This window comes from Pituophis catenifer, unplaced genomic scaffold, assembly GCF_029215685.1.
Source record: "Pituophis catenifer annectens isolate HBS135680 unplaced genomic scaffold, rPitCat1.0.hap2 SCAF_16, whole genome shotgun sequence".
Taxonomy (NCBI): Eukaryota; Metazoa; Chordata; class Lepidosauria; order Squamata; family Colubridae; genus Pituophis; species Pituophis catenifer.
In genome coordinates this window covers 20,802,626-20,815,798 of record NW_027256896.1, presented here as the reverse complement: position 1 = coordinate 20,815,798, position 13,173 = coordinate 20,802,626, and the positions used below count along the sequence as shown (strand labels likewise).

Sequence of the window (13,173 nt, the reverse complement as noted above, 5' to 3'; positions counted from 1 at the left end):
GAGAAAGAAACTCAAAATCTTTCCACCTTGCTTCTATTTGGTGTAAGGAGGATCAAAGGCAAAATCTGGCAGCCTTTCAAAATTCTGTTGTGATGCCCCATAACAATAAAATAGCATTTCTGGAAGCCAGGTAGTTATCTTGTTTCCTCACCTGGTCTACCTTGAAGGCAAAGCTGGGCAGAACAAAAAACCAAGATGCTAGCTGCCCTCGCTGTCTACGGAGATTCTCAACCATCCAGGTCCTGGTTGTCCCAAAGGTGATTTTCCAAAAGGCAAGTGCCTTTCTTGTTTTTTTCCTTGAAAATGTTTCCCTTCTTATCCAAGAAGCTTCTTCAGTTCTGAGCTGAAAAACTGAGGAAGAACCGAGGAAGCTTCTTGGATGTGAACTGAAAAATTTTTAAGAAAAAAAAAACCCCAAGAAAGTCCAGTTGCTTTTTGGAAAAGAACCTCAGCATGACTGAAACTTGCTTGGCTTTTTCGGTGCACACGTGGCACACATAAAAAAAAACAGGTGGGACTTTGGTGGTGCTTGGTGGGCGTGGCAGGGGAAGGATACTGCAAAATCTCCACTCCCACCCCACTCTGCGGCCAGCCAGAGGTGGCATTTGCTGGTTCTCCGAACTGCTCAAAATTTCTGCTACCGGTTCTCCAGAACCTGTCAGAACCTGCTGGATTTCACCCCGATATACACCCCGAGGACACCCCTGCTTGAAGGGAGAATTATTCACAATTCTTTACCTACTGCTCCAACCTGTAAGGTGCTTTACCTGTGTCGATGGCACATGTGTAGTGAAATATCTGGGTGCACCCCTTGTGACGGCAGCCAATTGTCGCCCCGACTCGCTGACAGCCAGAACACCTCTGCAATCGGCAGGGAGGGGAAGAAAACAGAAACTCCATGAGCTCTAGTGACATGGACCTTGACTCTACCCAAGATTGCTTTTCGAGAAGAACCTCCACTCCATCCAGAGTGAGTTTGGACCAAGGTCACCTCCTGTTCTTCCCATCTACCTGAACTAATTGGAATTCATGATTGTTGTCCTTCTCTTGTGCCAGAAAACGTAAATTATTGCATCCTCCTGGGATAATTGAACCCCCATTTTCACTTTACTGGAGTCCATTGTGCTGGCCAAACCATCTAGTGGAATTGACAGATTTGCAAAGGAATTCTAGCAGAACCCGCTTTAGTAAAACTTAGCCGTAATGGTCACTCTTGGGCATGTACAGCTCATTTCTGACACATCTGAGAAAGTTTTCTGATGGGAACTCACTGAACGTGGTCTCTCTGTTTCGCACTATTTATAAAAGTAAAGAAGAAACATCAGCATTACGTGTAAGCAATGCCGGTTCTCTTACAGTTTTTTGTACACCCAAGTGGTAAACCAGCTGTTTTAAGCCTTGCTGGGGACTGTGTCCTAGGGAGGAATGAGGCTATGAATTTCCTAAGATACTTTCTACGGCATAATATCTTGCTCCATGCAAGGAACCAAACCCCCCAGATTGACAGCTGTCCATATTCTGCTTGAAGCACCCTCCATGAAGTGCAGCCCAACACCTCTGGCTGGGATTCTGTTATTCAACTGTGATCACTAATAGTAACTTATTTCCAACACACAACCACAACCTGGTCTTCTGTACTGCAGACACTTCAAAATAGTGACATTAGGACTTTGGAAAGGGGGAGACTTGGTACTGTAGGTGTTTGTGATCACTCATGGATGCAGCTTGCCAAGGTTTCAGGCAGGGACTCATCATGGACCTTTGGAGGTGCTCAGATCCTGGACTGAGTTGCTGCCTATAAATAGTCCCTCTTCGCCAGGGTCGGCAGGAAGGGTGGGCATCTTATGGAGAAAGATCTGCCAAGGGCAGATCTTTTTCCATAAGGTGCCCTCAAAGTCTGCCTCAGAGGTCCCTGAGAACGTGAGCCCTCTGCCAGGTTGCCCACAAGAAAGACCTGAGATTTAGGTCCTTGAGTTTGGGCCCTAACACCCAGGTGTGTCCCAGCACGGATGGCCTTCGGCAAAATTTCGCCTCTTTCTTCCTCTCTTGCAGAATGGTGGGAATTTTTCCAAGCTCCCCTTGGCTAAATGAGATGCCAATTTCCAGACCATCTATGTGAAACAGATGCTGCCCATGCTCTTAACACGTCTTTCCTAATTTCGTAAGGGCAACATGGCTTGCAGAGACCGCTTCTCAACGATGGGGCTCTGTAGAACGTTTTTGAAGGATACTCTGGAAACGGATGAAAGGACGGTGGGTGAGAAAGAAATCTGCCCCAGATGAAGAAGGGGCTGCAAAATCTTTACTTTGGGGAGATGCTTTCTACAAAAAAAGATGCCACTGGCTGAATAAAACCAGCCAAGTGAAGTCATGAGGGAGAAGAAGATCTACCACCTTGGACAGCGGAGGGCCAGAAGGCAAGCAAGAAAGACCCAAACATGATCTACTTCCTCTAGTCTAGAAGATCCTGGGATCCTTCCCAAGAGACCCACCTCTGCTACGACATACCCTCTCTGGTTTCTTCTATTTCTCAGCCATGACGGTGTGAGATCCTCAAATCCCTTGTCTTGCCTACTTAGTGGGATCAGCTGGAAAAATGTGGATATTTGGATGGAGAACTCATAATGGGCAGATCCTTCTCGTTCTTACACTTTGGGGGATGCATAATCAGATCCACAGGACAGTAGCTACCACCAGCTCTTGCTGAAAGGAACCTCCATGAACAGGCATCGTATACCACAGCATGATCAATGACAAAGACCCACAGCCTTCCTGCTCCACTGATGGGCGTGTAAGAGGCACCAACCAGAAATGGCATTCTAGCCACCATCTGAAAGCCTCCAGGAAGCCACTAGCCACTCGAGAGGTGCCATCCTCCTTCCACACATACCCATGGAGTTCCTTTGACAGGCATCTCTTCTTGGGACTCCTCTTTGGCCAAACATAATTGTGTAGGAAGTCAGAAGGCCCAAGCCTCCTTGTGTGGTTATACTCCCTGTAAGAACGGAAGAACACCTTGTGATATCCAAGTCTTGAGTTTGAGAAGTTCTTGGTGCTCTCTGAGCTTGGTTGTTTTCTTGCAGATGTGTCATTACCCAAACTAGGTAACATGATCAGTGCTAAGCGTTATTTTACCTAGCTCGGGTAATGAAACATCTGCAAGAAAACAACGAAGCTCAGAGGGCAACAAGGACATTTCAGTCCTCCTTCTCCTCTTTCTCCTTCCCCCTCCTCTTCTTCCTCCTCCCTGCAAATCCCACTCCCTTCTAGCATTGATGGTGTTACCTAGTTGGGTCATGAAACATCTGCAAAAAACAACCAAGCTCAGAGAGCACCAAGGAACTCTCATGAACACCCTGAGCTACGAATATTCTCCTTAGTTAGTCTTCAGACCTTGAGCTGGTCTGAAGTTTGCAAACTCAGGACTTGGATACAATCGTGTTCTTCTTATATTCTTATAGGGAGTGGCTGCTTTTCCAAGCAAGAAAATAAACCTGATAGAACATCAACTGAACAATTAAGTAGCGAAACTAAACCCTTTAGAGTTGATCCAGCGAGAAGCAACCGGGTGGGGATCATTAGGATCAGGCAGACTTGGCTGGATTCCTTGGCTATTCCCCAAAGGCTGCTGCAGATACAGATCTGAGCAGCTTCCAGTTTTCTCTACCCCACTGCCTTCCTTCCCCTCCCACCGCAGCCTGTCGCCTCTTGCTGTGCAGCTTCCTTGGCTCTGATCAGCGCTAGGTGAGCCTGTCATTGTTTCTGTCCCCAGGGACACCACAATTACACTCAGGGTATTCCTCTTACCACATCCGCGGCCATCTTTATTGCCTCCTGCAGTCCATAGAGTTTCCCTGCCACCAGGTACACCCCAGCTGTCCATACAGCACAGGCTTCATGAACCCAATGCTCCTGCGTCTCTCCAGCGGGGTCCGGCAGGGGCGATTCAGCCTTGCCGCATTCGTGCCTGCGAAGCTTCTCAACCGCTGCTACTGACACCCCCGCCGTAGCCTCCTCTCCCTCTGTCCTCTCATCGCAACAGTAACAGCTTTGCAGTTTCCTAAACAGCCCCCTTGAACTCGAACGGAGAGCGCTTTGTCTCGCTGAGTCAGCACCACTGTCCAACCTTGGCGTCTTTCCACCCAGCGTACCAGTTGCGCAATTATTATCTGTTGCTTTGAGCAGCCTTTCTGCCAACGAGGATGAGGGAGGAGGTCCTTCCCCCAGGGCTTCCACTTTGACCTTCTCTTTCAGTCTCGATTTCTTCTTCGGCAGGCAGTCCTCGGGGTAGTACGGCCCGCAGAGGTCCCCCTGGTCTTTGTAATTGGCCGGTTGGCGGCACAAGCAGCAGACCAAGCAGGCAGTATTGAGGGCCTTGGAGACCACCGGCCCGAGGTGCATCATGGACGACAGAGGTAGGATGGCTGGAGGCCGCATACAAGTGGTCCCCAAAAGCCCAGCTTGGGCAGACAAAGAAGAAAACGAAGAAGTGTGATGCTGCTGCTCATTGTGGAGTTTCGCCTCTTCGGCTGGGCAGTTGATGACTGTGCAGGTGGTGAGGAATTCATCCCACTTCTCCATCCGGATGTACGGTGAGAAGGGTGGTGCCCGGCTGTCTGCCCTCAGCCGCTTACAGGAGACGTACTTGAGCCGGATCTCGGGCTCCGTGGGGCTCAGCAGAGGCGCCTGCTGCTGGTGCCGTCGCCGGGTCTTGTTTTTGCACCGGGAGGGTACGCTTTGGACCTTCCGGCGCTTGTGGTGCTTCCTTTGTCTCTTGGTGTAGCCGTTGTAGTTGGCGTGGTGGGCTCGCTGCTTCTGGGCCCGGGTCTGGGTCTGGGGGGACCTCCCTTCCATGCTCTCGGTGTTCCCCAAGCCTTTGTCTTCTCCTTTGGGCTTTTTCCCTTCCCTTTGTCCCTCGTCGCCTTTCCCAGTTGCCGTAGCCACGGCCACCACCCCGGGTTTCTCTTGGGCAGCAAGGAACAAAGCCGGGCTCAGGTGAGGGCACTTCTCCAAGCTATTTTTGGCCACGTGGAAGGAGGCAGCTTTCCCCTTTCTGTTCCTCTTCTTGGGCAGCAGGCAGACGGTGCTCGCAGCCATGCTGTCGCCGCTGAGCTGCAACGTCTCGGGAGATGAATAGGCCTCACCCTTGAAGCAGTTGGAGGACAGTTTCTTACTGTTCATTAGTTTTCCTCTGAAGGATCTGTTGTTCGGGTTTCTGCATAATTGCTCGGCTGCTGCAGCGGCGGGAGCCTTTTGTGACAAAGCCTGGTTTAATGGCCGAGCTTCCCCCACGGCTGGGGTTCCGCTTGTATTCTTTGAGGCCTGTTCCCGCTCTGGAAGGGAAGGGCTGAGAGGATTACTGTGGGCGGCGGCAGCAGCAGTGGCCGCAGGAACCGTGGCGGGGATGGCGGTGGCCACCGTTCTGCAGGCAAACTTTTTCAGGTTGGGCGAGGTGATCTTCTGCACAATCGCTTCCAGCTTCAAGCCCCTTCCTTTCCTCGGGGGCAGCACTTTGGTCTTCATAGCGCCCTGGAAGGAAGCCCGCGAGGTGATTTTGATGCAGACCCCCGGGTTTTCTTTTGCCTGGGGGGACTTGAGCATCACTTCACAGGCGTTCTTGGGAGACGGTTTCACGTTGGTTCGCCTGGAGGACGGCATCCTCTTAAAAAGGCCAGAAGACGCGTCTGGCTTCTCTTCCTTCCCACTGCTGCTGCTGCTGTGATTGTTGCTTCGTAGGATCAGGTTCCGTTTCTTAGCAGGAATCGGGGGCAGGAAAACAGACTTTCTTTTCAGGGCATGGAGTGGCCTCTCGGCTATCTTGCCAACCATTTCTGGCCTGGCTTTCATTTGTTTGCCCAGCTTGCTCTCCTTCTCAGAGCTGATCTTGAAGGACCCCGGCAGGAGGTTGTTGGGGAACACCTTCCTGGGCAGTTTGGCATTTTTGAAGTCTACTTCCACCATGTTTTTCTCTCTCCTTCGCTTGGTGTAGAAGACCTCCTGAGTCCGGGTCCTGGAACGGAGAATCATGGATTGTTGATCTTTCATCTCGGTTTCTACAGTGTCAGCTTCTTTGGCCTTGGGAACAGCAGAGTCTTCATTCTGGGTCAAGTTGGAGATCAGGGGAGGAGACGGATTGCAGGGCTTTGGTGACGTCTTCCCATTGGCCTTCCTCGCTTTGAAGGCCACTCTCTCTTTCAAAACACACATTGACTTCTTGCCAGCCAACTTCTCGTGAGGAATTGAAGCTTTGGCACCTTCCAGAGGGTCTGGCATTCGTGGCTCGGTCATTGCAGTAAAGGAACGGGTACACATTCTGGCCGGCAAGCCCTCCGTGGGGAACCTGGGAGTCTGGCCATGGGTGTTCTTACTTGGCATTTCAATCAAGTTGTTGGGAGCTGGGCAGGTATTGGCCATCAGGCCAGCTGCTTGAATGCCTGAACATGGATTTGACATGGACTGAATAGGTTCTTCTCCACCCGACAGCCTACACTGCAGCTTTTTACTCCTAAGACTTTTACCTCTGGAGGTGGGTTCTGAGGTTATGGTCAACTTATCTGGTAGGACTTGTTTCTTCAACAGCAAGGTAGTTGACGTCTCGGTCTTATCTTGAGGGACATTTTCACCAGCTGCCGACTCTTCCTTGGACTTCAAGTGATGCAGAGAAGTTTCGAACCAGCTTTTCACTTTCGTATCTGTGCCAACTGCTGGTCCTAAAAGGAGAACGGATGGATCAGACAAATGAGAAGGAGGAGCGGTGTTCTCTTTTTCAATGGTGTTGGTGGCTTCTTCTGCTGATCCTGGAGTATCTTGGAGAGAAAGAACTGGAGCATTCTCTGCAGGTTTAGGGGTGAAGGCATCGTAAGTCAAAGTCTTTTGCTCAGAGCCAGCTAATTCACACAAGGAGGAATACTCTTCGGGTTCCAAATCAGATTCTTTCAGGTCTGGAGAAGACATCATGGGGAGTTCACTGAAGTCTTCTCCTGAACAGGAGTTCCTGGCAGTGTCCTCCAGCCATCGTTCACTCTCTGTCCTTGTGGCCTCGTCGTAATTTAAGCCCTCCCCTTTGCTGACCTGCTGCTGTTGACTGAAGCTTGCGATTCCCTCGCCTTCATTTGACCCTTCAGGACCACAGAGACTCAAGCAGGAGGCATTTTTTTTCTCCTCAGAAGTTTCACTCAGTTTGCCAGAAAATAAACTTTTGGAAAGATCTGAAGATTGGAGGCTTGACCCAAGCTCTTTCCAGGTGTCGCTGAGGTTCTCATCTGGCCACTCAAAGTTCTCCATGGCATTTTCGGAACCCACTGAATTGGAAGTGGCATTGGAATAGCAGCTGAAACTTCCAGGGGCCTCAGAACTGGAGGTGGCCACCGAGATGTTTGGTTTGGCATTGTAGCCCACAGAGCTGGTGGTTTTTAGGGAATTCTTCGTCTCGGTTGTTGTGAAGGAAACCTGGGAGGTGTCATAAACCTCCTCAGTGAAATTCTTCCCATTATTACGTCCCAGTCCTTTGTCTATCTTCAAGGGTTCAGCAAGAGCGTTGGAGTCCCCCTGGTTGGACCAGGGGCTTTTGACCACAGAATCAAGGCAAGTCCTGTGGTTCTCCAAGTGGAAAGGAGATTTGTCTGGGTCTTTGTTTGGAGCAGGAGAATTGGCCCAGCCTTTGTCTGCTTTCTCGTTGATAGCATCCTGCAGACCAATAATTTCAGAGGCCAGCTCCTCTTGAGAAAGGGCACTGAGGAGCAACCGGGGGCAGTCTCTTTCGCCAGCCACAAACTTTGTAAAGCTCTCCAATGGCAGGCTGGTGTGGATGCTTTGGAAGGAATCGTCAGATTTGGTCGACATGTCATCCGGAGACGTCACCGAGCAGGTGGACACAGATTCGGGCTTGGGTTTGGAATTGCTGTTGACCCGAGCTGGGCTACGGCTTTGGCTACAGTACATGAAGCCCCTCTCCAGCTGGTCTTCAGAGCCGCTCAGGTAATCGGTGTCTTGGGTTTCAGCATGGACTGACTGTGGGGTGCTGAGGGGGTCCGAGTGTGGAGTCCCCGCTTGCTCTGCAGAATAACTGTTGCCCTCAGGGCTGCAGTGTTGTCCTTTGAGTTGCTCTGGGGTCCTCGGTGAGCTTTTGATCCCCTTCTTCTGTGGCATCCCTGTGGACTTGGAAAGGAGAAGCTGCTGGACAGTGTTGGAGATGTTTTCCACTTGAGAGGTCAGGGCCGTGAGGCTTTGGAGACTCAGATCCGATAAGAGGTTCTCGGGGATCTTCTCCTTCGACAGGTTCTTGCAGTTGGCAGGAGGCTGGGTGTCGGAGCTCGCCCCGTCGGTTGGCGACGGGTTCAGCAAAGGCATGAAGTGGCTATGGTCAGCCAGGCTGGCTGGGAATGTCCCAGAGGTCAGCGACTGCTGGCTGTATTGGAAGTTCTCTAAGTTAGGCATCAACGGAGAAGGCGTTGAACTATACGACGGGGACCTCCCGACAGAACGAGCCGGGGAGTGACTCGAGCTAGGGCTAAATGTTTGGTAATACTGGTCCGGTGTCCTCACCGGAGCGTCAGCTTGGCAGTAACTCTGTCCTGGCTGGTTATAATGTTGGTATTTTGCTAAGTTTTGATAGTGCAGCGCCTCCTGAGCATGGTGTCTACCTTGCAAAGAGGGTGGAGGTGGCGGTGGTGGAGGCGGCGGCGGGCGGCGGCTGTTGTGGCTGCTGCTCGTAGCTGATTCGGTTGGGCTGGTAGCTGTGTAAACCCTGGACCCGTTGTGCGGCGGGCAAGTTAGCGGCACTGCCCAGACCTCTTTCGTGCGTGGGTGGGGCAGGGGGAGGGTTGCAACTTTTGTAGGAATGAGCTGTCTGGGCCCCGCTCTGGACTGACGTGTACGTGGAGGAAGCCGGGAAGGATTGGGAATGCTGTGGAAAGTGGGACCCCTGCGAGAAGGAGAGCGAGGAGGATACCTCGTTTTGCATCTTCTGCCTGGGGAGCTTGGGGTACGTCAGGGGAGAGGGCTGGGGTCCCGGCTGCTGCTGGAGGTGCAAGGAGTGACTTCGGAAGGGCAGCTGGGGCGTCTGTTCATGATACTGCCTGCTACTGGACGGGGTCGCCGTCTTTTTCATCAGGTTATCCTCGTACTTGGCCACCCCACCAGGTAAAGGCTGTGGAGGCTGCTGCTGCTGTGGGGACCCCCCACCCCTGCAGGCCGTCCTCTCCAGCGTAGCGGGAAGGGTAGGGGCTATTCTCTTGGATGGGGTAATTGGGGAAGGAAGCTGGCCTGCTGGGCAGCTGCTGGCCGCGTAACGGCTTATTGCTTCCCCGATGGTACTTCTCCACGGCGCTGTTTTCACCAAAGGCTTGGTACGGCAATGGGGGCAGCGGAGGAGGTGGCTGCTGGGGGCTGTAATACTCTTTTGTCACCAGCCTCTGACGTTCGCAGGCTGGGCTTTGATGCCTGTAATTCTCCAGGCGTGATGAATCTTGCGAAGAAGTCGGCTGGTAGTTCTGCTGGTTGCCATGGAAACCACACCTTTCGCGAAAGGACTGCATGGCTGGGCCTTGTTATCTGCGGAGAGAAAAAGCAGAAACTGGAGGATTAAAGTCAACGCATTTTTTTTCCTCCTCTCTCTCTCCGCCCCGCCCAACTTTTCACCTTGAATTGTTGTGGCTTTGTCATTGGTTCTGCTTTACAAACAAATAAACAAATGCCGGAGTTGAAGGCAGATCTGTGTGTGTGTGTGTGTGTGTGTTTCTCCTCCACTCCGGGCTTTGCATTCTCCCCCAAATAGGCACAAAAGAGTCAACAACGCGGTTGTGTGCTGGTTACAATCCATCTCCCCATACTGACACAGGCTCACGCTTCCCCTGCCCATGGGAGAACCAGGGAGGAAGTTTAGCAAAGGCAGAAGAGGGCATCAGGGCTGTGCGTGCCCAGCACGCTAATCACGGAATAAGCCTGGCTCTATTTCTCTCCAGCTCTCAAGCAGGACGTATAGTTTGGTCCCAACACTGAACAGCTGCCATTTTGTCTTTATGGATACCAGAATTCACAGCCTAAGGAAGCCTGGAAGGGAAATTCAATGCCCAGGGCAATGATGGCGAACCTTTTCGGCACCGAGTGCCCGAACCAGAACACAGTGCATTCGCGTGCATGTGCGCACATTGGAAACCCAGACAGCTGGCCGGTGTGCACATGCCTGTTTTTTGGCCTTTTTGAGGCCGTTTTTGGGGGCCATTTTCAGGCCATTTTTGGTCTGTTTTCCAGGCCGTTTTCCCGCCGTTTTGGGGCCATTTTTCCGGGCCATTTTCAGGCTGTTTTGGGGCTGAAAAATGGCCCTAAAACAGCCCAGAAAAGGCCCAGAAAACAACCTGGAAAATGGTCCGAAAAATGACCTGAAAATGGCCCAGAAAACAGTCTGAAAAAGACCCAAAAATGGCCCAGAAAACAGCCTGTTTTGGGGGCATTTTTTGGGCCATTTTCAGGCCATTTTCCGGTGCTTTGGCATCCACGAAGACCAACTGGCTGGCGCACATTTGCATGCCGGAAACCAGAAGAGCAGTGGCGGAGAGGGCTCTGTGTGCCACCTCTGGCATGTGTGCCATAGCTTTGCCATCACGGGCCTTTGGCATAAATCAATCCTGGCTGAAGACTCTGGTGAAGGAGGGAACCCAGCAATGGGGGCAGCCTGGCTAAACTTCCAGGAGGCTTAGCTCCTCCTAGATTCCAGCTAAAGAGTTTTCCCGTCCAACAAAATCAGGGGGAAGGGTTACGGAGACGTGGAACGGAATTTACTCCTTTGCAAGAGCAAAGGAATATTGCTTTGGGATGTTCTCGTGAGCTTAAACAAAACCACACGGGCTGAATTGGAAACTCCTTTGAGCCGCAGCTACAACTGGCACGTCAGCCCAAAAGCTGCGGGTGCAAGGAAGGCTTGCAAATGAGAGGCATCCCATGAAGCCGATACTCTGTTTAAAACACTATCATCCCTTTAGTTATCTCAGCAGCTCACCCTCTGCCCTCCCTCCCATGCTGCAGGTGTGGCTGTCCTTAGAAGAAGCAGGAGCTGAACTGGGTTGGCACTGCAACGTCCTTTTCCTCCCCCCTTCAGCAAATGCCCCAACCTCTCCTAATTTTTCCTCCCAGCCAGCCCTGTGCTCTGAAGGCACCCTTCAACCTGGGAAGGAAACGTCCGATTCTGCCCACCGAAAAAACACAGAAGGTGCAGCTGGCCGTTTCCTGCTCTCTCCAGCAAACCTTCACCCTGGCCATTGTGCCGCCTGAACGTCTGGCGTTTTGCCCTTCACCTTTGACTCCGTAAAAAGCACTTAGCGGGCGAGCCTCTGGGTCCAGCCTGCACAGCAAAAACAACAAAGGATCTGGAGGCTGTTTGAAGGGTCCCCAACGCAGCACTGAGCGCAGATGCAGCCATTCCAGAATGCCTGGTTAGTGTCTGCCTTTGTTGTTTTGAAGAGAAAGATCTTTCATCTGTGCTGAGATTCCTGGCCTCTGCAACCGGCTTTCCCAGGATTTGGGGTCCCCCCTGGATATTTTCAAACCTCTCCTTGCTCCAACCAGCTCTTCGCAACTGGCGCGCTTTGTAATTGGTGCAGTACCTCTGGAATCTGACTGCTCTTTATGAGAGCAGTGATACATTTAAGAAATGCTGGGTTTTGCAGTTCTGGTTGCATTGGAAACCCCACAGAGCACCTGCTGCTGTATTTTTAGGCACGGCGGACGACGATGCGCAGAGAGAGGACCCTGAGGGAGAATTCTGCAACTCCAAAGAAGGCTACCCCGGAGCTCCACAAAAGTCTTATGTAAGTTAACTCTGTGTTTCCCTACCAGGAATTCCCTAAACTCCTGGCGGTCTGAAGTAGGCCTAGTTACTCTTGAGGAACATAACCCAATATTTGGTGTCCAGTTTTCCTGTTAGCTTAATCCTGCTTTTCCCTGTGACCCTTTCAGTATGTTGACCATCATTTCTACGGGTAGCTCCATGTAGACCTTTAAGCCATGCAAATGGTCTCTCTCCCTCCCTCTTCCTTCCTTCTCTCCTTCCTTCCCTCCCCATTCCTTCCTCCCTCCTTCCCTTCTACTTATCCTCCCTCCCTCCTTCCTTCCTTCCTCTCCCTCCTTCCTTCTTTTCCTTCCTTCCTCCCTTCTCTCCTTCGTTCTTTCCTTCTTTCCCTCCCCATTCCTTCCTTCCACCCTCCTCCCTCCTCTCCTACTTATCCTCCCTCCCTCCCCATTCCTTCCTTCCTTCCTCCCTCTCCCTCCCTCCTTCTCTCCTACTTATCCTCCCGTCCTCCCTCCCTCCCTCCCTCCCTCCTTCCTTTCTCTCCCTCCCTTCTCTCCTTCTTTCCATTAAAATTCCCCCACAGCCAGACTTTAAGGGACAGCTGATGGCGGACAGACAACCTCAGAGGATTTTACGAAAGCCCGATGAGAGGCGTATCATCCTCGCGTCTTTTCTCTTTGACCCGGGTTTCTCTGTAGTCCAGAGGAAGCGCCATCTGTACGCGCGAGCACAGGCCCACCACAGCTGACAGCACAACCCAAGCAGCTGCTCACTTGCTATGCACACAAGGATACCAGCGAAGTCTGTCCACTGCGAAAGACAGAGGCACCTGCAGGACCACTGCTCTGCGTGCGCAATCGAGCAAATAGACACAAGCAAATGCTTCCATGGGCTTTGTATGCACAGAAATCATTAACTGGCAAGGCTCTGAAGCAGTTTTCCTCAGCCTGAGCCGCTTGAAAATGGGTGAACTTCAACTCCCAGAATTCCCCAGCCAGCACAGCTGGCTGGGGAGTTCTGGGAATTGAAGTTCACCATCTCCAAGTGGCCAAGGTTGAAAAACATTGCTCTCAAGACACGTGCATAGAAATCTGGAACATGGATACCACACCAATATGTTTTGGACCTCATCCTAGATTCTTATCGTCAAGAATCACCATTTATCTCTTTCTTTAGAAAAGGACCGTTTGCTGGTTTGCGAAGAGGGGCATAACGTGGCTGACTACACAGGTGCCCAACTCGCCCTTCCTTTTACGCGGAAGCCATCCCTCCCACCCCCCACCCCAAACAGCCCAGCAGAGAAGACATTAAAATACAGCCAAGTCTTCAGCTCTGGAAACTTGGCCCACAAATGGCTGCAGATGTTCCTTCTTTTCTCTGCTTCTTCT

The 13,173-nt window shown here is 51.7% G+C and overlaps 1 protein-coding gene across 1 annotated transcript in view; it reads right to left on the bottom strand.

The window, feature by feature from the left end:
• Positions 1–13,173, bottom strand: part of RAI1 (retinoic acid induced 1) — a 103,874-nt gene that overhangs the window by 4,580 nt on the left and 86,121 nt on the right. Inside the window, 4 exon segments of the mRNA XM_070955247.1 lie at positions 768–861; positions 3,808–8,686; positions 8,688–9,178; positions 9,180–9,552. Coding sequence (XP_070811348.1) covers positions 768–861; positions 3,808–8,686; positions 8,688–9,178; positions 9,180–9,536 — 5,821 coding nt within the window. The 5' untranslated portion in view covers positions 9,537–9,552.